Source organism: Pinus tabuliformis, chromosome 6 (genome assembly GCF_031772625.1).
Source record: "Pinus tabuliformis cultivar Carrire ecotype Pingquan chromosome 6, CPIR1, whole genome shotgun sequence".
In the NCBI taxonomy this organism is placed as follows: domain Eukaryota; kingdom Viridiplantae; phylum Streptophyta; class Pinopsida; order Pinales; family Pinaceae; genus Pinus; species Pinus tabuliformis.
Genome location: NC_142292.1, coordinates 2095488571 through 2095509653, shown reverse-complemented (window position 1 = coordinate 2095509653; position 21083 = coordinate 2095488571). Strand labels below are relative to the sequence as shown.

At 40.3% G+C, this 21083-nt stretch overlaps 1 protein-coding gene across 1 annotated transcript; it reads right to left on the bottom strand.

Moving 5' to 3' along the window:
* Nucleotides 1–761: 761 nt before the first annotated feature.
* LOC149267619 (uncharacterized) lies at nucleotides 762–5003 on the bottom strand. Its single transcript, XM_089412874.1, has 2 exons — nucleotides 2615–5003; nucleotides 762–2452 (listed from the first exon to the last, which is right to left on the bottom strand). Exons 1-2 carry the CDS (start codon nucleotides 5001–5003, stop codon nucleotides 762–764), a joined length of 4080 nt encoding a protein of 1359 aa, XP_089269000.1.
* Nucleotides 5004–21083: the final 16080 nt, after the last annotated feature.

The following is a 21083-nucleotide window of genomic DNA, read 5'->3' as shown; positions in this document are numbered from 1 at the left end:
ACAGCCTAAGGGCTCCGTGAGGTTACAAGGAAGAGGGGACCACGGTTTGATGTCAGATCTGATAGAGAATAAGCTGCAACAGAGGGAGTTCGAGAGCCCAAGTCTCAACTTCGAGGATAAGAGAGAGGGCGGATCTGAGAGATGACGCTCTGTATAATGGCAGGGAAAAGAGAAGGGGGAAAGTAGCCAGGAAGGAGCAAGAGAGGGGGGCGGGATGGAGAGCCAAGGGTCGACGATCAGCAAATGAGCTGAGAGAGGAGCGGTGGGTATAGAAGGAGGGCTTCTGAAGCTCTTGATCAATCCTTTAGTTCTGTTCCTGTAAGAGTCCAATAGATAGGTTAGCGAAATAAAAAGCAGGGGAAATAAAATCGATACCAAGGCACATCTTCTATGTCGCAGCTGGCCCTGGTTGCTTCCTTCGACTTCACAGTGATGCTCTTGGACGTTATGCTGTAAGATGAGAGGATCTGCTCTCCTATTTAAAGATTGAATCCGACTGCGGCATCCTGAATTCTTTTCAGAAGACCGATTCTCTGCAGAGTTAAAGTATTTTGTGGGATTTCTGGGACGATTGTCTGAGGCAGTGAGATCCTTGGTCAGTCCTCTTCGTTTATGAGTTTTGCTTGGGATTACCAATGGATTGCTGATCGTATTCTGAAGCTGATTGATTGGGCTTTTCGTGTGCCCGAAAACTGTAGTCACCATACCCCCCGCACGCTTGTTGGGATTGCGCGCTTGGGGATTGTCAGATTTCACTAGATTCATGGCAGAGGCTGGAAGAAGGATTGCTGATTGTGCCTTAGGGTTCCCTCTCGATATCCGACGGCTTTATTAGCATGACTGTCCGCTGCCCCATTGTGTGTGCGCAGAATATGATAGAACCGAATTGTACTGAAGTAATCGGTGAGGAGATTGATGCGGCAGAGGTGTTGTTGGAGGCTGCTATTTGATGACGGCCTGTGATGATTCATATATCCGATGACAATCGAAGAGTCTCCTAGCACGATTGCCTTTTTGATACCCCTTTTTTGAAGTTGCATCAAACCTTGGAACAGAGCAAGAGCCTCCGCAATATTGTTAGTTTTGACTCCTAAACTCCATTCATAGCTACTTATTTCTTCTCCTTTCTCATCTAGAATAACTCCTCCTGCTCCTGCTGGTCCTGGATTGGACTTAGAGGCCCCGTCAAAGAGTAAAATTGGACAGTTATTGCTCGTCATCCATCTCTTGAATTCCTGAGATGAGAGCCTTATTTCCCATTGTTTGATCTTGTGGTTAGGATTCGCGCTCCTTCTCTGAATATTATGATGATGGCCTGTACTATCTAGAATATGACTGATCATGATCCTTTCCTCAGTAGTGTAATCAGTAATTTTAATGATGCCTGAGCATTTGACTACTATCGTTTCCTGCGCTAGAAGGTGAGCACTGCTACATGTTATTCTAACATTGCCTTCTTGGTTTTGAAAAATTTTCTTGTTTCTAGTGAGCCAGATTTTCCAGAGAAGGTTGTGTGGGATGATGTCCCAGGTTCTTTTGACAATCTTGCTCCGCTTATCTTTCCAGGGGCAATTCCTTCTCCAATAATGTATTGTCTCAGCAATGTTTTGCTGGGGCTGCCAGTTTATATTGCCAAGTTTGGCCATAATAGTCCAGCATCTCTTCGCAAAGGCACATTCAAGAAAAAGATGGTGGATGGTTTCCTCCTCAGAGCAGCAGTTAGGACAGATTGAGGGACCATATATCCCTCTTTTTTTTAAATTTTCCGAGGTGAGAATTTTCCCTTTAAGCAACAGCCAGATGAAGAATTTGACCTTTGGGATGGCCTCAGATTTCCAGATTATTCGCCATTGATTCCAAACCGGAGCTTGATAAGTGCTATTGCAGATGAATTGATAGCCAGATTTAATGGTATACCCTGAGCCCGTGGGGTCCCATCTGAGCCCATCTAGAGCTCCTTTTTTAATAGGAGCTCTATTTTGGAGATTTTTAATGAGGGCTTGCAAGCTAGAGTCCAAGTGTGGAGGAATGACCGGAAATTCCCAGCTAAGCCAAGCTCCGCTCTCCTCGTCCCATTTTGAGATTTGATCCAGCCTCTGGATGCCCTTACTATGCAGATAAATAATAATGGGAATGGCTTCTTCTACAGAATTTATAGGTTGAAAACCCATAATTTTATCAGTGGCATAATTAATGCTGCTCCCATCCCCTGGAATTTTTGAAGTATTTTGGACAAGAATGGGAATTGCTTTCTTACAAAGTTGCCATATTTTAGTGGAGTCCCTTGCTGGAATATCAGATTCAAGTAATCTTTGCCTGCTGTCTGAAAGATACTTGCATTCAAGAACCTGTTTCCACCAGGCTTTAGGTTCACTGATGAGTCTCCAAGCCATTTTAATCCCAAAGGCAAGATTCAGTAATTTAGGCATTCTGATTCCCAATCCACCTCTATCTGGAGATTGGATTACATTTCTCCAATTGACCAAATTGAATCTATTTTTATCTTGTTTCCCTCCTTGCCATAAAAAATTACGGAGAGCAATTTCTAACTTGTTGTGGAAAGAAGCTGGAGCTTGATAAAGAGTGAAGCGGTATAATGGTAAGGAGGAAATACCTGATTTAAGCAAGATTAATCTACCCGCTGGGTTGAGCCATTGAGTTCCCCATTGCTGCACCTTTCTTTTGACTTTGTCAATTACTTCACTCCAGGTAGATGCTTTAAGGACGCCCAAAGTAACTGGCATCCCTAGATATGTGAAGTGGTCCCAGGTTTCTTTGTAGGCTACTCCAAATATATTGGCAATGTTGTGAGCTGTTTGATTAGAGATGTTCCATCCATAGATGCAGCTTTTCTGAAGGTTGACTTCTCCTCCAGAGCACTCCATAAATTGGTCAAGAATAGATTTGAAGCGCCTTGCTATTGTGGTGGAGGCCCCGCCAATTAGCAAAGTATCGTCAGCGAATTGTGAATGATTGATATTTTTAACTCCATTCCCATACTTGATGCCCGAGATGAGGCCTACTCTTCGATTGTAATCAAGGTTGCTGCTGAAGGATTCCGCCATCATGATGAAAAGATAGGGTGAGAGAGGGCATCCTTGCCTTAGACCTCTTGTGGATTGAAAGTATTCACAGGGGCGGCCATTGATGAGAGGCGAGATCCAAGGGCCAGTGATGCATGCAGCGATGGTGCTTATGAATTCAGAGTTGAAGCCCATTTTTCCCATGACAGCGTACAAGAAGGAGTGTCTGACTCGGTCGAATGCGTTGGCTAGATCTAGCTTGAGAACGAAACCTTTCTCTTGTCTGGAGGTACTAGAATGGATAGCTTCTTGAACCAAGGAGATGGAGTCATGAATCTGCCGGTTAGCCATGAAGCCGCCCTGATTTTCAGATATGATAGAAGGAAGCACAGGTTGAAGTCTAGCAGCTATGATTTTTGCAAAGATCTTATAAGAAGTGTTGCACAAGGAAATAGGTCTGAACCTGGAAAAGGAGGTGGGCCTGGATTCCTTGGGGATGAGGGCTAGATTTGTTGAATTAGTGAACCCCCCCATTTTCTTTTTTCTTTGTATTCCTTTAATCATCTTTACCAGATCTTTTTTTATCAAATGCCAGTGGTCTCTGTAAAAATTAATTGAGAAGCCATCTGGCCCTGGAGATTTGTCTGGTTGAAGAGTCCAGATAGCTTTTTTAACCTCTTCCTCAGTTATTTCTCTATTCATCCTTTCATTTTCTTCAGCCGAGATTTTCCTTGGAAGGTGTTGGAGAAAGGCCGTGTAGTCTCTAGCGTCTTGATTTTCAGTGAGTAGGTTCTTGTAGTGATGGAAGGCTGCCCTTTTGATAGATTCCTGATCGTCATGCCTGCTGCCTTGACTATCAATGATAGCGGTTACAATGTTTCTTGATTTTTTTACAGTGGCCTGCTTGTGGAAGTATGCTGTATTTTTGTCCCCTTCTTTTAACCATATTTCTCGCGACTTAAGCCTCCATTTGACTTCTTCTGCTCTCTTAATTTGAGTGAGTTGTTCCTGCACTTCCCATTCCTTGTCTTTGAGCTGATTAGTGAGTCCTTGTTCTTCTATTTTTTTTTGTATCTCTTCCAAACTCTGCTGCAATTTTCCTTTGATTTTTTCTGGTTCTTGGTAGCTAGTTTTTGCCCAATCCTTAAGTGCTTTCCTTATGTTTCGAATTTTAGTTTCCCAAATATAATTTGGGGATCCTTCAACATGTTTCTTCCATGTTTCTGCTATAATAGATTCAGCCTCAGGGCTTTCTTTCCATAATGGATTGTATCTGAAAGGGATTGGTCCCAGGTTGGCATGTGCGTCCAACGTTAGAAGGATGGGAGAATGATCTGAAGCTGTAGCGCTTAGAATTTTGGTATGACCTGCAGCAAAATAGGAAAGAAGAGAAACATTGATCAAGATTCTGTCCAGCCTTTCCATAATGTTACCTGGTCCCAGACGTCTATTGTTCCACGTGTATTTTCTATTCTTTGGTATAATGTCCAGCAATTCGACTTCCGCCATGATGGTTTCTAGCTGCCTTCTAAAAGGATCTGGGGTGAAGGCACCCCCCTTTTTCTCGTTCGCGTGGAGAATTAAATTGAGATCTCCCGCAAGGATAAGATTTGTATTCTGCTCCTTATCTATTTCCTGCTTCAATTCCTTCCAGCATTGTTCCTTTTCCCGAAAATGGTTGGGGATATAGATATTATAAATGATAATATCACAGTTTTCTTCTTTGTTGACGAGGTTGGTCCTGATCCAATTTGAGTTGATGACTGAAGATGCACAATTCCAATGCTGCTTTTTCCACATAGTGGTGATTCCTCCAGAGGCTCCTCTGGAATTACTACTGATCCCTATGAAGGATTTTTGTGATTCAATGATTGTCTGCATATCATTCTGATTTTGTTTGGTTTCCTGAAGTAAAACGATTTCAGGGCTTTCTGAATGAAGAATATCTCTTAGGGCCGCTGTTTTGGAGGGGTGCCCCATACCCCTGCTATTCCAAGATAAAAGCTTCATCATAAGACATTCGATCGAGGAGGTGCTCGCCTCTCAAGTTCTTTGGTTGCTGTATCTTTCTCTTGGGAACCTGTAATGAAGGAGTCCATAGGGGTTTGAATCCCTAGAGCTATGTCCTTTTGCGAACTTTCTTCCCGGTGCTGCTTGGCTGATTTTCTGCCTGGCCCAGATTTCTTGTAGATGTCACCGGATGCACCAAGATCTTTGGAGGAACTTCTGGTAGTTCTTATAGGCTGCAGTCCGGGAACTGACTGAGCTGGATTCGAAGAGACCAAGGGGGGCTCAATGCGGGTCAATACTGGCTGTTCAGAATGAGGGCCATCATTGGTCACTTTCGATTTATTTTTGGATAAGCTCCTATCAGCAGAGTGTGGAGGGGAAGCACAGTGGGGGGAGGAGGGGGAGGTTCTGGGGCCTATGGGGGAAGGGGGGGGTGAAGGAGGTTCCTCTGATGCAAGAGATCTAAAGGGGTTGGAGGATGAGGGGAAGACAGGGGAGGAGAGATGGGTTCCGGAGAGAGGTTCTTTGGACTCGGGGGGAGGGTTGGACTTCTTTTTTTTCCTTACTACTTCCCATTCTTCCTCTTGAGTTTCAGACATAGTATTATTGATTTCTGGTTTAGATTTAGGGCACCTATTCGCAAAATGACCATACTCGTGACATACCTTACACTTGAAGGGGAGTTGTTCATAGTCCACCTGCTGAATATGCGTCCACTGATCCACTCTGAGTTTGACTGCCTCTGGAAGACCTTTGCCCAAGTCTACCTCCACACAAATCCTCGCGCATGCATACATATTTTCCTTTGGTTCAGATCTGTCCACATATTTACCTATAGCATTTCCTATTGCTCGTACAGTTTCATCGGCCCAGCAGTGAAGCGGCAGATGTGGAAGACGAACCCAAACAGGGACAGCATTGGGAACATCCATTTCAGGATCAAAGCCCGGGGTCCAACGATTGAGATAAAGACCTCTTGAATCCATAAAATATGGCCCATTCCTGAATATAAGATTGCGATCATCTATTGATTCAAAAAGGAATGTATAGAATCCTCTGCCGCAGAACCTTATGGCAATTTTCCCTTGGACCATGGCGTTCCAATTTCTTTCCACCCATCGTTGTACAGCTCGAGGGGAGGGCCAAAGGCCCGTGAACTGGCCAACCAAACCGCGCTCAGCTAGGGCTACAGCAGATCTCCTTGGAAGAGAGAGAGGAAGAGGAATTTCTGGGATTTCATCAAGCTTTTTGATAAATTTGGAGGCAGAAGGTCGAATCCGCTCAGCATTATCTTCGGGGACGAGAGAAGCGAAGGCTTTCTCAAAATCGGGCTGGGATGGATCTTGAGGATCCATTGAAAAGAGGGCTCAGGCAAAAGCGAGAGGGAGAGGGCAGGAGGCCCAGAAAAAAAGAGCAGCGACGGGGGGCTACCACAGGGCGAGCCAAACGCAAAAAACGGGCAGGAGGCCCAGGAAAGCAGAGGGGCGCAGCGGAGGGAGCTCGGAAGGGCCAGCAAGCCCGGCAGCAGGGCTGCCAAGGCTCGGCGGGGACGAGCAGGGCTTCAGAGGCGGGGGCAGGAGAGAACCATCTCCAGCGCGCGATCTAACATTTGTGAAAGGGTGAATATTTATTTGAAATTCATTGTCACAAAGAGAAACATAGATGAGTTGCATCGAAAAAACTTGAGAAATATACATTATTATCACGGACAACTAAAGCGAGGTGTGTGTGTGTATAAAGATGACAAAGATATTTTTAGTACAATTTAATACTCTATGTAATATATTTATTAATAAAATAGACCTTAATATAATTTATATATTGTTTAGTTTATGGTTATATTATTTATAGGTTATGTATTGATAATAGTTGGCTTTAACTAATTATGATTAATATGTTTAAATTATGTTTCATGTTTAAATATGTTCATAATGGTTGACTTCAATTAATTAATTAATTGTGATTAATATCTTTAAATTATGATTCACAAAGTTTCCTAATGGTGGACCATACATATATAACTACAACCAATTTAATATAGCATTAATTTTAACAAATTGATATTTTTTTCAAAGAAAAAAAAAAACTTACATATTCATGTATATAATAATATGTACATTTCAGTCCCATTAAATGTGTTATCCTCGGAGGACTTGGTAAGAAGATTCATCCTTCCATTTGCATCCCTATTTTCAAAAAACCTCCTTTTCCTTTACATCCTTTTTTTTTTTTTTCTATCTCATGTCTTCTTTAGATCCTCTAAAATCTTTGTCAAAGATGGGGGATATGTACAAAAAACCAGACAACAAAATGCAAGAAAGGAAGGTAACTTGAGCGGAGGAGTTACAACTAGAACCCCCTAGCATTGATTTCTTTCCTAATGTTGTATTCATATATCCAGTGCTTCTTTGGAGAGGGCATATGCTTCCATGTTTAGTTCTCACAAAATATGGTTGAAAGTAATCCACTCAAAAGTGGATGTTAAATGTTGAATATCTTGTCGAATGTGTTCAAATCCTGTGTTTTGAACAGTGGCCCTTCCGTTGGCCCAGTTGATGACCAACCTGGAGTCATCGAGAACTTGAAGCCTACAGATGTTTTTCATGTTTTCTATTTCAAGAAGAAGATAAAGCCCAATAGATGCAACGTTATTGTTGGAGCCTCTGCTTGGCAAGTATGTGTTGTATAGAAAATGTGTTTGATTAAAATAAATGACAACACCAACGCTGCAGTGAGGAGGATCTCCTTGACTCGTGCCATCAAAATATCCCCAAGGGATATCATAGTCAAGATATTGAATTTGTGTAGCGCGCTGAGACGTAGTTTTCTTATCAGACTTGAATTCCTTTGCAAATGAAATGATTCTCACGGAACATATATCACAAGAAATCTCTTTCTTTTGGAATAGTCTAGAAATTACAAGCACACCAAATACTATCTAATAGAAAGCAATGCAAATTAGTCAAAGAGCGCACTCATTTGTCTAGTAGCCCTTTTCTAATGCTGCCTTCAAGAGAAGGGGAATTCCAATGAGCTTTAGGAGGAAATTATGTGTGAATCAAAGTATATACCTGAGAAACAAAGGAACATTTGACGAAAAGGTGAAGTGCGGACTCTATCTGAGATTTGCATAGCGTACATCAGCTTGGACACCGCCATCCACGAGAGGAGAGTGCTTCCCAGGTGACTAGTTTGTTGTTGATTACTAACTTGGTTGATACTTTGGATTTTAAAGGAGCATTGAGTTTCAATATGGCTTTCCACCACCATTGTTTAGGACCCTCAAAAACATCTTCAATTCATGCCTTGTATCCTAGCTTAGTTGTGAAATCTCCAGACATAGGATTTCTAGAACAACAAAGTGAATCCAGGATATTTAGCTTGAGAGAGATGAAATTATGGTAGAGCAAGTGTATATATCGATCCCATTCCACTGCAAGATCACCTTGGAATCTTAAGCGTTGGGCTGATTTCCATCCTGTTATGCCACAAACTTGAGGAGATTGTATTGCAACATCAAATAAGTGGAAAATGTTTGTTGCCATTAACCTTTATAATAAGGGGGGAGCTAGAAAATAGTCTTCATTGGCTCCATACCACAGGTCCTTGTCGATTCAGATTTGTGTTTCATTACCAATTTTCCAAGCTATCCATTTCCCAATCATATGGAAATGAAGCTACCAACGCTTTCCAAACAGTTAATCATTCTGAAGATTTGTTTCGAAGGCAGGTCCATTCTATTATAGAAAGACCATTGAAACATTTACTTACAGTTACTTGTGTCCATATTGATTTACCTGTTAAAATCCTTCACAAGATCCTACTAGCCAGGGCCTTGGCAAAGAGAAAGGAATTTTTGAGACCCCAACCATTTATCTCTTTTGGTGCAGTAAGTCTGGGCCACTTAACAAGAGCCATGCTAAGCTGTGGTCTAGATCTTTTCCATAGGAAGATGTAACTAATTCAATGAATACAATTAAGGATGCCCTTAAGAACATAGGATATAGATAGTCAATAGACAAGAATGTTTTCTAAAACATACTCTAAGAGAACCGCGCCGCCACCGCGAGAAAGGAGACGATGAGTCCAAACCAAAATTCGAGCTTTGCCTTTCTTAATGAGCCATTACCAGTTAACCTTTCTGTATTTATTGTGTTTTAAGTAGAACCGAAGATCTTTGAGACCCTCCTCTAGCAATTTAATGGGGAATTGGAATGTATGAATAGACAAGAGCCATAACGAGCCCGAGATTTCGTGGCAGATCAGAGCGGATTTCTTAGTTTTAATTAACATACCAATGGATTTATAGGTGTCAAGAATAATTTCCAATGCATAAATGTTCCTTTGAGTGCCTTATAGGCATATGAGGACATCACCAACAAAAAGGAGATGTGAAACTTGAACAAATTCAAAGAAGATTATACCTTTAATGTCACCTCAAGAAATATGCGCCTCCATTAGTTTGTTGTGAACTTTAGTGACAAGCAGAAAGAGTAGTGGAGAGAAAGGGAATCCCAGACAGAGCCCTCTAGTTGTTGAGAAGAATCTAGGAGCATCATTCATCGGGAATGCAAAGGAGACGAACTGAAATCTTGCCAAACAAAGAAGAGGCACCAAGGCCTCATGTCTTTAATTTTAACAAGTGTTTTGTAAATGCAGGTTTTGTTGCAATTGCCAGAGGAGATTTGGCACAGGTGAGTAGCCAAGTAAAGATGAAAGAAGAAGACTTCATGGAAGAATTCAGTCCATGGAACAAAGATGTTAAATTGCTGGAGAAAATGCTGAACAATCATGAAAGAGGGCAAGGATGATAGGGAGGCAACAAAAATGGCAGCAAGTAAAGCAAGAGCAAGTAAACCAAAGAATGAAGCAAGTAAAAGAAAAGTCAGCATAGAAGACAGCAACAGTAACCCGAAACAAAGAGAAGCAGACAAAAGTAAGAAGCAGAAGATGGACCAACTCAAAGATGTGCTGGACATAAAAATTGAAGAAATATGGCAGCAGATGATGAAGCAATTCAAATGGAGGAAAATGGTAACAACAACAAGCAAGATCAATCAGAAGTTGAACCTGATTGACAGGAAGAAGAAAATGGAGGAAAAGACAATAAAAATGCAGCAGCAATAAGGGAACAAAGCATCTGGAAAGTTACATAACGAAGTGTAGGATCCGGGAAGATCGTGATCATAAGACACATGATCAGGAGATCATGAATACTTTCTACCTTGCGAGTCTGATGCGGGAGCATCCAGCCCAAGGAAAATCATTGTAAATAGTAGACATTGGGGGTCATGCATTTTAGGAAATAGTTTTCCTAAGTATCAAATTAGTGAAACATTTAGGCCTTAAGTGTGATTTAATTAGATGCTCTCAAAACAAATAAATGAAAACATGAGTAGTTCCATGATCCTAGAAGCAAGGGAGAGATTTTAAGCATAAAAGGGAGAATACATGTGGACCATTGAGCAAAACAGGGAGCTTTTCTGTTTTAAAACAGAGAAAAAGTTAGAGTGGATAAGTCTGCCACATATATGTATGCATGTAGCGAGCTTTAGGCTTTTGTTAAAGGATGGGATCACGTCCTTCATAGTAATCCAATCCCAGTTTCTACAAAAACATATGTAAGCCTAACGGCAAAGAAGAGGCCATTAATGAGGAGAATTAGGCCTGCGTGTGCATGAGACCGAAGTGTCTAGGATGTAATCTTTGCTTTTATATTAATATACGCAGATGTTGGTTCCTGACTATGTCAGAGTATTGAAGAGTATTTCATGAATGTTCGAATTACTGTGTTGAACTCGTAGGTTCTGTGATAGTGTGCAGGTAGAGTTCTGAAGTACGCTTAGGCGTAATACTGACAGAGGAACCACAAAGGATCATTGGATCCAATCGAAGACCAGAGTGGAGATTTGGGGTGAAATTGCGAAGCAAGAATTCGCTAAAGGAGTTAAGCCCAGGAGGAAGAGCGAGCAACGAAAGGGCGTAAGGCAGAACCTTAAAGAAACTTGGAATACACAGAGGAAATAAAGAAAACGCAGAAAACCAAGTAAAAGAGGACGAGCGAAGAAGTGAAGTTCGACACTCAGCAACCGTTGGATCAGTTAGATCAACGACTGAGAATCAATCGCATCAGTGGGAGTCGTTGTAAAGTTATCGGAATAAGAGCGAGTAGCGATTAATCGTGGACCGTTGGATCGTGAACAGATCAACAGTCACGATTTAATCGCATATTGGCAATTAGAGGTGCCAAGGGTAAGCGACGTGTGACTGTTGCGATATCACCGATAGCGATATATCAGCGATCGGCATCAGGGCATATCGGCGATCGGGCATCGAAGCTGGCGGAGATCGGAGAAATAGTGCAGGAACAGTGGTGAATAGACCCGACGATATTATAGTCGTGGTTGTAATGAAAATATGGCGTATGCGGTTGGAGCGGGAATTCCTTTGTATTCCCAATTGATTAATATTCCGATAGTTATATGGTGCGGGCCTTTTAACACAAAAGCATGTGTCATCACTATGATAAGAGGAGACTCGAGTCAGAGAAGGGATGGTGTATATGTGTAAAGATTGTGGAAATATGCGAAGGCCGATTGTGATGAGGTTAAACCTCGGGGAATGTGTAGAGGTTGTACGAAAGGTTGAAAGGTATGTTTTTGCAGGGTTTTCCCTTGTAATTGAATTATAAGGGAATTAGCGTGATAGAAGGTTTTATACGTAAAACCATATATAACAAAAGTTAGAAGAGGGAAGGTTATATATATATGGATTGTGGGTTATAAAGGTTTGAGACTGTATAAAGACAGATAGGAGGTCTGGTGGGGTGATTGAAGTTCCGATAAAAAGGAACTTATAAGAGGGCCACTTGACCATTTATGGTCTGAAGGTTTGACTCCATCATCGAGTCAGACACCTGGGACAGTCGCGGATGCATATTTGTAAAATGCATACCGAGGGTAGGTGCGGTGTTACCCTGGCATCAGTTTGCTAAGATTATTATATGCCGGGTAGTTACCCTACACCACATAACCATCATGGTCACCCATGGAAAACCATAGTCCTGATGGTCAACCCATGCTCAACCATGCTCAAAATGGTAGAACATGGTCACTATGGTCAGCCATAGACAACCATGGTCAATCATAGTCAATCATGGGCAGCGTTAGCCAACCATGGTTTACCATTTTGCGTCATAATCAACAAAAATAGAGCTTAAATGACCATGGTCGTTATTAGTAACCCTAGTCACCCTAGTAAACCATAAATTGCCATGATCAACCCAATGCTCGACCATGTTCAACACGGGAAACAATGGTCAAAGTTGTTAAACATGATCAACCATTGTCTCCATGGTCAACCACGTCCATCAATTGTTAACATGGTCAACCATAGTCTATCATAGATAAATATGGTCAACCATGGTCAAAATGGGTTGACCGTAGTCCCACATTGTCAACATGGACAACCACGGGATATCATAGTCAATCACAATCGATTGTAATCAATATTAATTGAATATGGGCAACAAAGGTCAGTCGTAGTCGATTATATGTTGACCATAAGCCTCAACCATAACTTGACCACATTAGTCTACCTTACTCAACCATGTTCTACAAATCCTCCCCACACACGTCAATTGCCAACTATCACAACCACATTACTAAATGTGGGGTATATACACTGATATACTCTATTAGCTTTTAAAAGTTTCTAAAATGGCATTGATCGAAGCTTATGGCATTTACTAATGTGGTTGTGCCAGTGTATTTTTAATAGGTTTCACTTTCAACCGACGGGTTGAAAAACCCAAGCCACAACCACAAATGCCATAATTTCATCTCGAATATTTCAATACATACCCATTCTTAAAACTTGTCATCTTCTTGTCTTTTTGTGGCATTCTTGTTTTTACATAATAATTTTCACATTTTGCCAATTTCCCAGGTAAATGATCAAAAATGGATTTTGAATAGACTCCCAAGTCTAAGTGAGGAAATGAAAGTCCAAGGAAGTTCCTGGAAATAGCCCCATTGCAGAGATCTTTTCATTCTGAATCTACTGCAACTTGAACGGGCAAAAACAGACTTAGGATGCAGAAGTTATCACAAAAAGGCATTGCCCTTTTTCCTTTGCAAAAATAGGCAAAATCTTAAAAAAATGGCAAAAACACCTTATAGAGGCAAATCGCATTAGAAGGGTGAGCGGAGGACTTAAACAGATGCGGAAGAGACCCCCCCCCCTCGATCACTGATCTCCGATATATTGGGTCGGAGATAGGCTTGTGTTCGATGGCGGGACCCCGGGCCGAGCAATATTGCGATCGCCGATATTGGCGGATCGGCGTCGGCGATGCCACGAGGCAAAGGACGAATCCTCGGGCCAATGAGACTTGTAATTGCGATATATCGCATCGCAATGTCGCCTCGCATCGATGTAAAAGGGGTGATAACGCCAAACACGATGGATTTTATATGTGCGGCGCAATAAATTTTCAGATCCGAAATATGTCGAGTTTCTTTGTATTGGCGCATTTCGGCATGAAAACTAAAATACAAAGGAAAATGCCCCGAAGCGACGCGATGCGATCTGGACCGTGGGATCGCGGGATCGGATCGACGGCCATGATTAAATTGGTGATCAACTGTCCCTGATAATAGGGCCAATGCGATTTGCGATAGTGATAGGCGGACCCGATGTGATTATAGGGCGGATGCGATAAATTTAAAGACCGATAGAAAGGATTTTGTCGGGTTTTTCATGTATTTCTCGGTGTAATTGGTATTTTGCCTAATCCGCAATGCGATGCGATATACCGCCAAATGGCGGACCTGATAGGGATTTGAGGGGCGATGGAAGGGATTTTCACATCCAAGAATCACGCTCGATAGTGTATTTTGCGGACATTCCCTGTGTAAGGAAATTTTCTCATTTTTCGGGTTTTTGCCTAGAAAACGGCCCCGATCCTTTCGTAACAGCTCCCGATCATTGATGCACGCTACAAGTGGGCGTTTTTGACAAACAATGATGCGTTTGAAGCCACAGAGCCACAGAGCCAGGTGGCCAGTCGAACAAACAACGCGTAGAGAAGCCGCAGGGCCGCAGAGGGATAATGAACCGCAGATAAACGACTGGGGAAGCCAGAAAGCCGGAAAGGTACCTCAAAGGAGGCAGAGAGATCAACAGAGAGCAATTGACGAAAAGCAGGCAGAGAGAGCGAAAGCTAATGCGCAGAGCAACTTTTGGAGTCACTTGGAGGTCTAGTGAAAAGCCAAAGAGCTGAAAGTTGCAGAAAGCCAAAGCGAGAGCCAAAGAAGCCAAAGCCGAAGAGCTAGAGCTCGAAGCTCGAGCCAGAGCTCGAGCCGAGAGCCAGAGGGCCAAGAGCTTCAAAGCCAAAGGATAAGATGGTGTTATGAGCCCAATGTTTCTGTGTAAAACATTGGAGTTGAGTGTGGCACTTGTAAAGGAACTATTGCCAAAATCCCAGAAAGCCTAGTTGAGTTGACTAGAGCTCATGGAGACGTAGCCCAAGAGTTTTGGGTGAACTCCTAATTAAATTTCTGTTCTGTGTGTTGGTTTTATTGTTGTATTGTTTACTATTATATGTATGTTATATCAGCATAAACAATAGAATTTTAAAAGCACATAAACAATTTTAAAATAAGCACCAACATGCACCTTATTTTCAAGCACTTATTAATTCCGCATTTGGTTAATCATAATATCTTGGGAATATTTAAGCTTTGGAAGTGGGAGAGGTTCTTGTAAGTTAGACAAGAAGCCTGAGTGCCCCATTTTCAGATCAGTAAAAAATGACTTTAGATTCAATGGATGCATAAATTTTTCTTTTTAATTTCCTTATAATCAACGAGACATATTTGATATCTCTTGGCACTCAATGGATCTTTCTCGTCAAAAGAAATATTACCAGTGTGTTCAACTCAAAAGTAGTTGACGCTACTCCTCTCACTTGTCAAATCATGTAATACCTACTGTTAGGTATATAGTTGGTCTTGCAGGCCACTGAAGATTGGTGAATTCAATGTTTTCCTTAAATATGTAAGTACACATGCATGTCGCACCCTTGACACCTTGTAGATGCAACCATAGAAAGAGAAACCAAACACACTTCATTCGGAATTAAGATGGATATATGTTGGTATTATATATTATCTACAAGCTTCAACCAATGAACAAGAAAACCAAATAGAGAAGCATAACAATCAAATTTCTTTTGCAATTATTTCATAACATCTTCGTATGCTCTCTAAACTTGTCATATTCTAGTTTGAATGTGATTAGTGTACGTCTTGCCATTTTCCCAGATAAAACAAGCAAACATGCATTTGGCATAAGACGATTAGTATTGCCTTGGGTATCTTGTGTTGGATATGAGAGGAGAAGGCTAAAACTAATATTAAAGAATCACTTTGTTGTAGGGTTGCATATCTAGGATGTTCTTCATAGTGCCTTGGTTTTGACTATCGACTTCTCACGGGTCTAGAGCTTAATAAATAGAACTTGCAATATGCATTTCACACTTTCAATTCCTTCATCATTTGCTCACATCTTCCCCTGGTTCAATTTATATTTATTACAACATTAAGGAACTTGCTCATTACTTCTCTTGGACATATCGAGCAAAGATAGTTTTGATAGCCAGAGGCTTTTATGTTTATGTTGTTTTTGAACATTTCCTTGTACTTGTCGTGTCCATGTAGACATTCCTTTTGTGCTCCATCCAACCTTTCATTGCAAGAAAATAAATGTCATGATCGAGGAATACCTTTTGTAGTGGGATGCAATTCCCATGTATTAAGGGTGTCATCGACTTTAGCATGGAGTGTTCCCACTTGCATCCCTTATTGTGTAAGAAGGATGTTACGAAATGTCCCAATGGATGCTCTCACATTTGAGGAGAACGGGGAAAGGATTGAAGAAAAGAGAAGAAGAGGAAATTAAAAGGTCAATGCTTGTGTTGGGCCTCAGTTTTGGTCTTATTTTTGCTCAAAGAAACTTACTTATCCATCTATTTTCCATCCATTTTCCCTTCATTTATCCCATTTTGATGTATATTTGATATCCATTCAGGTATTTAATTTTAATTTTTCAATTTCTAAAGTTTTTATGAAAATTTGGTTTTTAGTGCAAAATTGGCAGATTCAGAAATTCCCGTAATAGCTCTATGGTTGATATGGTTGCAGGACACTTGGGCACGAATGGAATGCATGGATGGACAGCTTGGGAACTAGGACTAAGCCAGCAATGCTTAGTTCGAACAGAACAAGCTTTATTAGGCCCATTTGGTGCTAGTCAACCATGACTAGTCATGCAGGAATCCCATAGAAATAGGGCAGTTTTGAGATTTCATAGGAATGGTCATCTTTCTTGGGATGGGGATAATGAATTCGACTTGGATAGGTGGATGAGAGTAGATGGGTTTGTTTGAGAGAATATAGATCAGTTTTTTCATGAGACTTCTTATTTAAAGCCAAAACTTTGATGGCTTATGTATTGATTTTGTGATATACTTTTATGTTGTGACATCTTTGGATTGAGAAGTTAATTTGAGGACTTGTGTTATTATTATTTTGCTGTGCAATGCTATGGATGTGTGACTGATTTAAGCTTCTGATATCACCTCTCAAAGTGTGCAAGGCAAGGGTGGAGGGCCCCCATTCCAAGCTAAGTACACTTCTTTGTTAACTAGTTTTATTTCCTTGTAATCTGGTTGATTGTAGCACTAGTTTTTCAAAGCTTTATTTCAGTTTGCTTTATGGTTCATGCATAGTGATTGATTTCATTGGTTAATAGCTTATTCATCACTTTATTGAGTTGGAAAAACAGGTGTTCAAGTTGGGCATCCCTTCTGCTAAAATGATGAATCAAAACTAGTTTCTTTTGTTTGCATGCAAGTAGTTTTATTTCCATTAAGATTTAGATATTGAGATGAATGAATTATGATGGAATATCTTATGTGTCTCTTAAGTTAAGAGCTTCTTTCATTAATAATTTATCCATCTTAAGCTTTTGGTTTCGATCTCTGATTCATTAAGTGATAATTGAGGTGAAGGTGGACTTCTTGAGGTCAAGAACCCTTTCAATATTTCTCTCTTTTTAAGCTGATTGAATTAGAGTTATAAGATGTACTACTTTTAGCTTTTGAATAACTTATCTTTCAAGGTTTGGTTATATCTGATCTTCACATATAGTGAACTTGCCTCAAAGCATAAACAACCCGGATTGATAAGAAATAATTGTGTTAATTTAGGACCATAAATTAGCTCAACATTTTGGCGCCGTTGCCGGGGAGGCAAATATCGACATAGTCAATAGAAAGATAAATTTCAAAACCACAAAAAACATTAGTTACATTCCATTTAAGTTATGTTTCTTTATGCCTAGATATAGAGATCCTCAAGGTAGATTTATTAAAAACCCCCCAAAAGTAGAAATAGGATCATCACACACTCCAGTTACTGGTAATCCAACAATTGAGGAGTTGGTAGAAAAGCAAAGAACTGGCCAAAGATTAACCTTGATTGAAAGGCAAACTTTGTTAGCTTGGGAAGCAAAACAAAAACAATTCTCCACTTTCGGAAAACAAAAAGAAAAAGGAAAACAACTTGTTTTTCCATCCATCAATCCTCCTATCTTCCAACAACTTGAAATTCCACTTGAAATTGAAATAAATCAAACAATGGCAGAAGAGGGACATGGATCCGTTATTCTCACTCCTGAACAACAAAGGGCTGAATATGAAAGACAACAGAGAGAATGGAGAAGGAAGAGAGAGGAAGAGGCAAAACAAGAAAATGATAGGAAGCTAGAAAACGACCGGAAAAGACAAGAAGATGGACTTGACCAAGAAACTACTTTTGGTTTTCCGATAGTAGATACAAGTGCAATATTGGGAGAAGAAGTAAAAATGAAAAATATTCCACCTTCTGTACTGCCAAACTTCTATGGAATGTCTACAGAAGATCCTGATGCATTTATGTTTGAATTTGATATCCTATGTAGAACATACGGATATACTGATGACGTTCATAAACTTCGTCTTTTCCCTGCAACATTAAAAGCAGCAGCTTTAAAATGGTTTATGGGTTTAGGAGAACAAACAATAGCCTCTTGGGATGATATGCGAACCGTCTTCCTTAAGAAATATCAAGCTTATTGTAGATCTAGAGATTCAAAGGAAGATGTTTTTAGAATGACACAACAAGAAGATGAAAGTTTAGAAGAATATTTGGAAAGATTCGCATATAATCTTCAGAAGTCTAAACAACATTCTCTAACTCAAGAAACTGTTCGCACAATCTTTCTCAAAGGTGTAAGGGATGAATACCTTGACATTTTGAATGTGATGGGTAAAGGAGATATTTCAAACCTTCCATTCGATGAAATTGTCGAGTTATGTCAGAAATATTCTAGAGGAAGATCAAAAACCGGAAGAAGGGAAGTGAGTTCAAAAGCAGCAAAGTCAGCTGCAGGAGGGATAACAAGAGCTGAAATAGGAAGTCTATTGGAAAATTTCAAAACAGATCTCTTGAGTACATTAGGGACACAAGTGGATGTGCTAAAGGCAAACAAGAAGAAAGAAGAACAAGAACAAGCTTTAGCAATCTTTTGTTCCAAATGTAAAAAGAAACATCCTTTGAGAGAATGTCCTTTGGATAGTATTCAGGTTTGTGGTCTTTGTACAGGCAATCATTCCACAGAGAATTGTGTAAAATTGAAAGAGTTACAAATGAACTCAATGGAAGAAGTGCCAGGGACAGAAGGTTTCTATTATGTTGCACCACGAAGACCATGGCAACCTAGGATGCCTCAACCAAATCAGCCACAATTCCCTCAACAAAATTATTCTATCCACCTTATAATCCTTGGACCCCTCCAATGCCATGGCAAGCTTGGCCTCCACAACAATATTCACAACAACCTGCACAAGGTTGGAGAGGATATGGTTATGGAAACCAGCAATCTCAACAGTATCAACAACAATACCAGCAACAAAACCAACAACCATTTGCATATCCACAATATCTGCAATCCATACTCTTTCAACAACAACATTCTGTATATCCGCAATCCATCCCATTTCCACAACAGAATCCACCATCGTTGTTGACCCAACCACAACAATTACAGCTACCTACAAATCAACCCAGACCAACTCAACTACCAGCCCAACCAATGGCCAATCCAAATAACAAGGTGGACAAATCTGCATACACTGTGGAGGAAGCAGCATGTTTTCCTACATATTCGATCCTTCCTCTTAATGATGTCCATCTAAGGTCTGGAAAAGTGCTTAAAAAGGATTCTCCTCCAATTATAGAAGAACCAACTGAACAAGGAGAATCACCTGAAACATCACAAACTGAGGTACAAAATCAGAAAGGAACAAATGTTACAACACAAACACCACCTTATCCTGAAAGGTTAGTGGAACAACAAAACCAAATAATCCTTCCTGAATTTGATATCTTAGATGAGTTAAAAAATGCTTACGTAAAAATTCCTTTGTTGAAGGCAATTAAAGAAATACCAATATATGCTAAAACAATAAAGGAATTGTGCATCCGAAATCAGAGAAAAAGAAAAAGGATCCTACTACAATCCAAGTCATTGGTAAATTAGCAAGCCTCATGTCTACACAAACCATAGTAGAAAAATATATTGATCCTGGTATCCCAATGGTTACCATATCAATAAATAATTTCTCAGTACCAAATACATTAATAGACTTGGGAGCAGCTATAAACGTAATGACAATGGAGACAATGAAAACTTTGCAATTAAACAACATTAGATCAACTTCTACAATCTTGGAACTAGCAGATAGATCTAAAGTTGTTCCTGAAGGAATATTAGAAGATATCATAGTCTCCTTGGATTCATGGGAGTATCCTGTTGACTTCCTGATCTTGCAACCAAAGACAAACTTGGGAGGACATCCTCTAATCTTAGGCAGACCATGGTTAGCCACTGCTGATGCCTTCATAGGATGCAGATCTGGAAGCATGATTATTTCAAACATACAACAAAACAATTGAGGTATACCTGGAAAACAATTAAAACATTGAAATCCAATTGCAATCAGCACAAGAGCAAGAGGAAAATGCGCTATTACAGAAATATTCAAAAGTTTTGCCTGGGATTATACTGATATGCAAGGAATTCATCCTAGACATGTATCCACCACATCTATACAGATGACCAACTTAAACCTGTAAGACAACCTCAAAGACGAATGAATCCCATGATGAAGGAAATAGTGAAAGAAGAGCTGCAAAAATTGTTACAAGTTGGATTCATCTATCCTATTTCAGATAGTCAATGGGTTTCTCCACTGGTTATTGTGCCAAAGAAAAATGGAAAATGGAGGGTATGTGTAGACTACCGGGAATTAAACAAAGCTACACTCAAAGATCATTTTCCTCTACCTTTCATTGACCAAGTGTTAGACTCATTAGCTGGTAAGAAATTTTTCTCCTTCTTAGATGGGTTTAGCGGATACAACCAAATCAGAATAGCAGAAGAAGACCAAGACAAGACAACATTTACTTGCCCATGGGGAACTTATGCATATAATGTTTTGCCATTTGGTCTATGCAATGCACCTGCAACTTTCCAATGAGCAGTACTTGCAATATTTGCTGATCTAATTCATGAATGTGTAGAGGTCTATATGGATGACTTCACAGTTTACGGGAACACATACAATGATTGTTTAAACAACCTTGAGAAAGTTTTGAAACGATGCATTGAAACAAATTTGTCATTAAGCAATGAGAAATGCTATATGATGTTGACAGAAGGAATAGTTCTGGGACACCACATTTCTGCTTCAGGAATAAAGGTGGATCCAGCCAAGATCCAAGTCTTAGTGAACTTAATGCCTCCTACAACACAGAAAGAGGTTAGAAGTTTCTTAGGCTATGCAGGCTATTACAGACGATTTATTGAAAACTTTAGTAAAATAGCCCAACCTCTGTTCAAATTATTAGCAAAAGACATTGAATTTCACTGGACAAATGATTGTCA

Bases quoted from the DNA above. Each gene is read 5' to 3' on its own strand.
- LOC149267619 (XM_089412874.1), bottom strand. From the start codon at position 5,003: ATGGGGCACCCCTCCAAAACAGCGGCCCTAAGAGATATTCTTCATTCA. The intron at 2,453-2,614 runs GTATTTCCTCCT...TCCAATCTCCAG, and splicing joins ATTAATCTTGCTTAAATCAG to ATAGAGGTGGATTGGGAATC.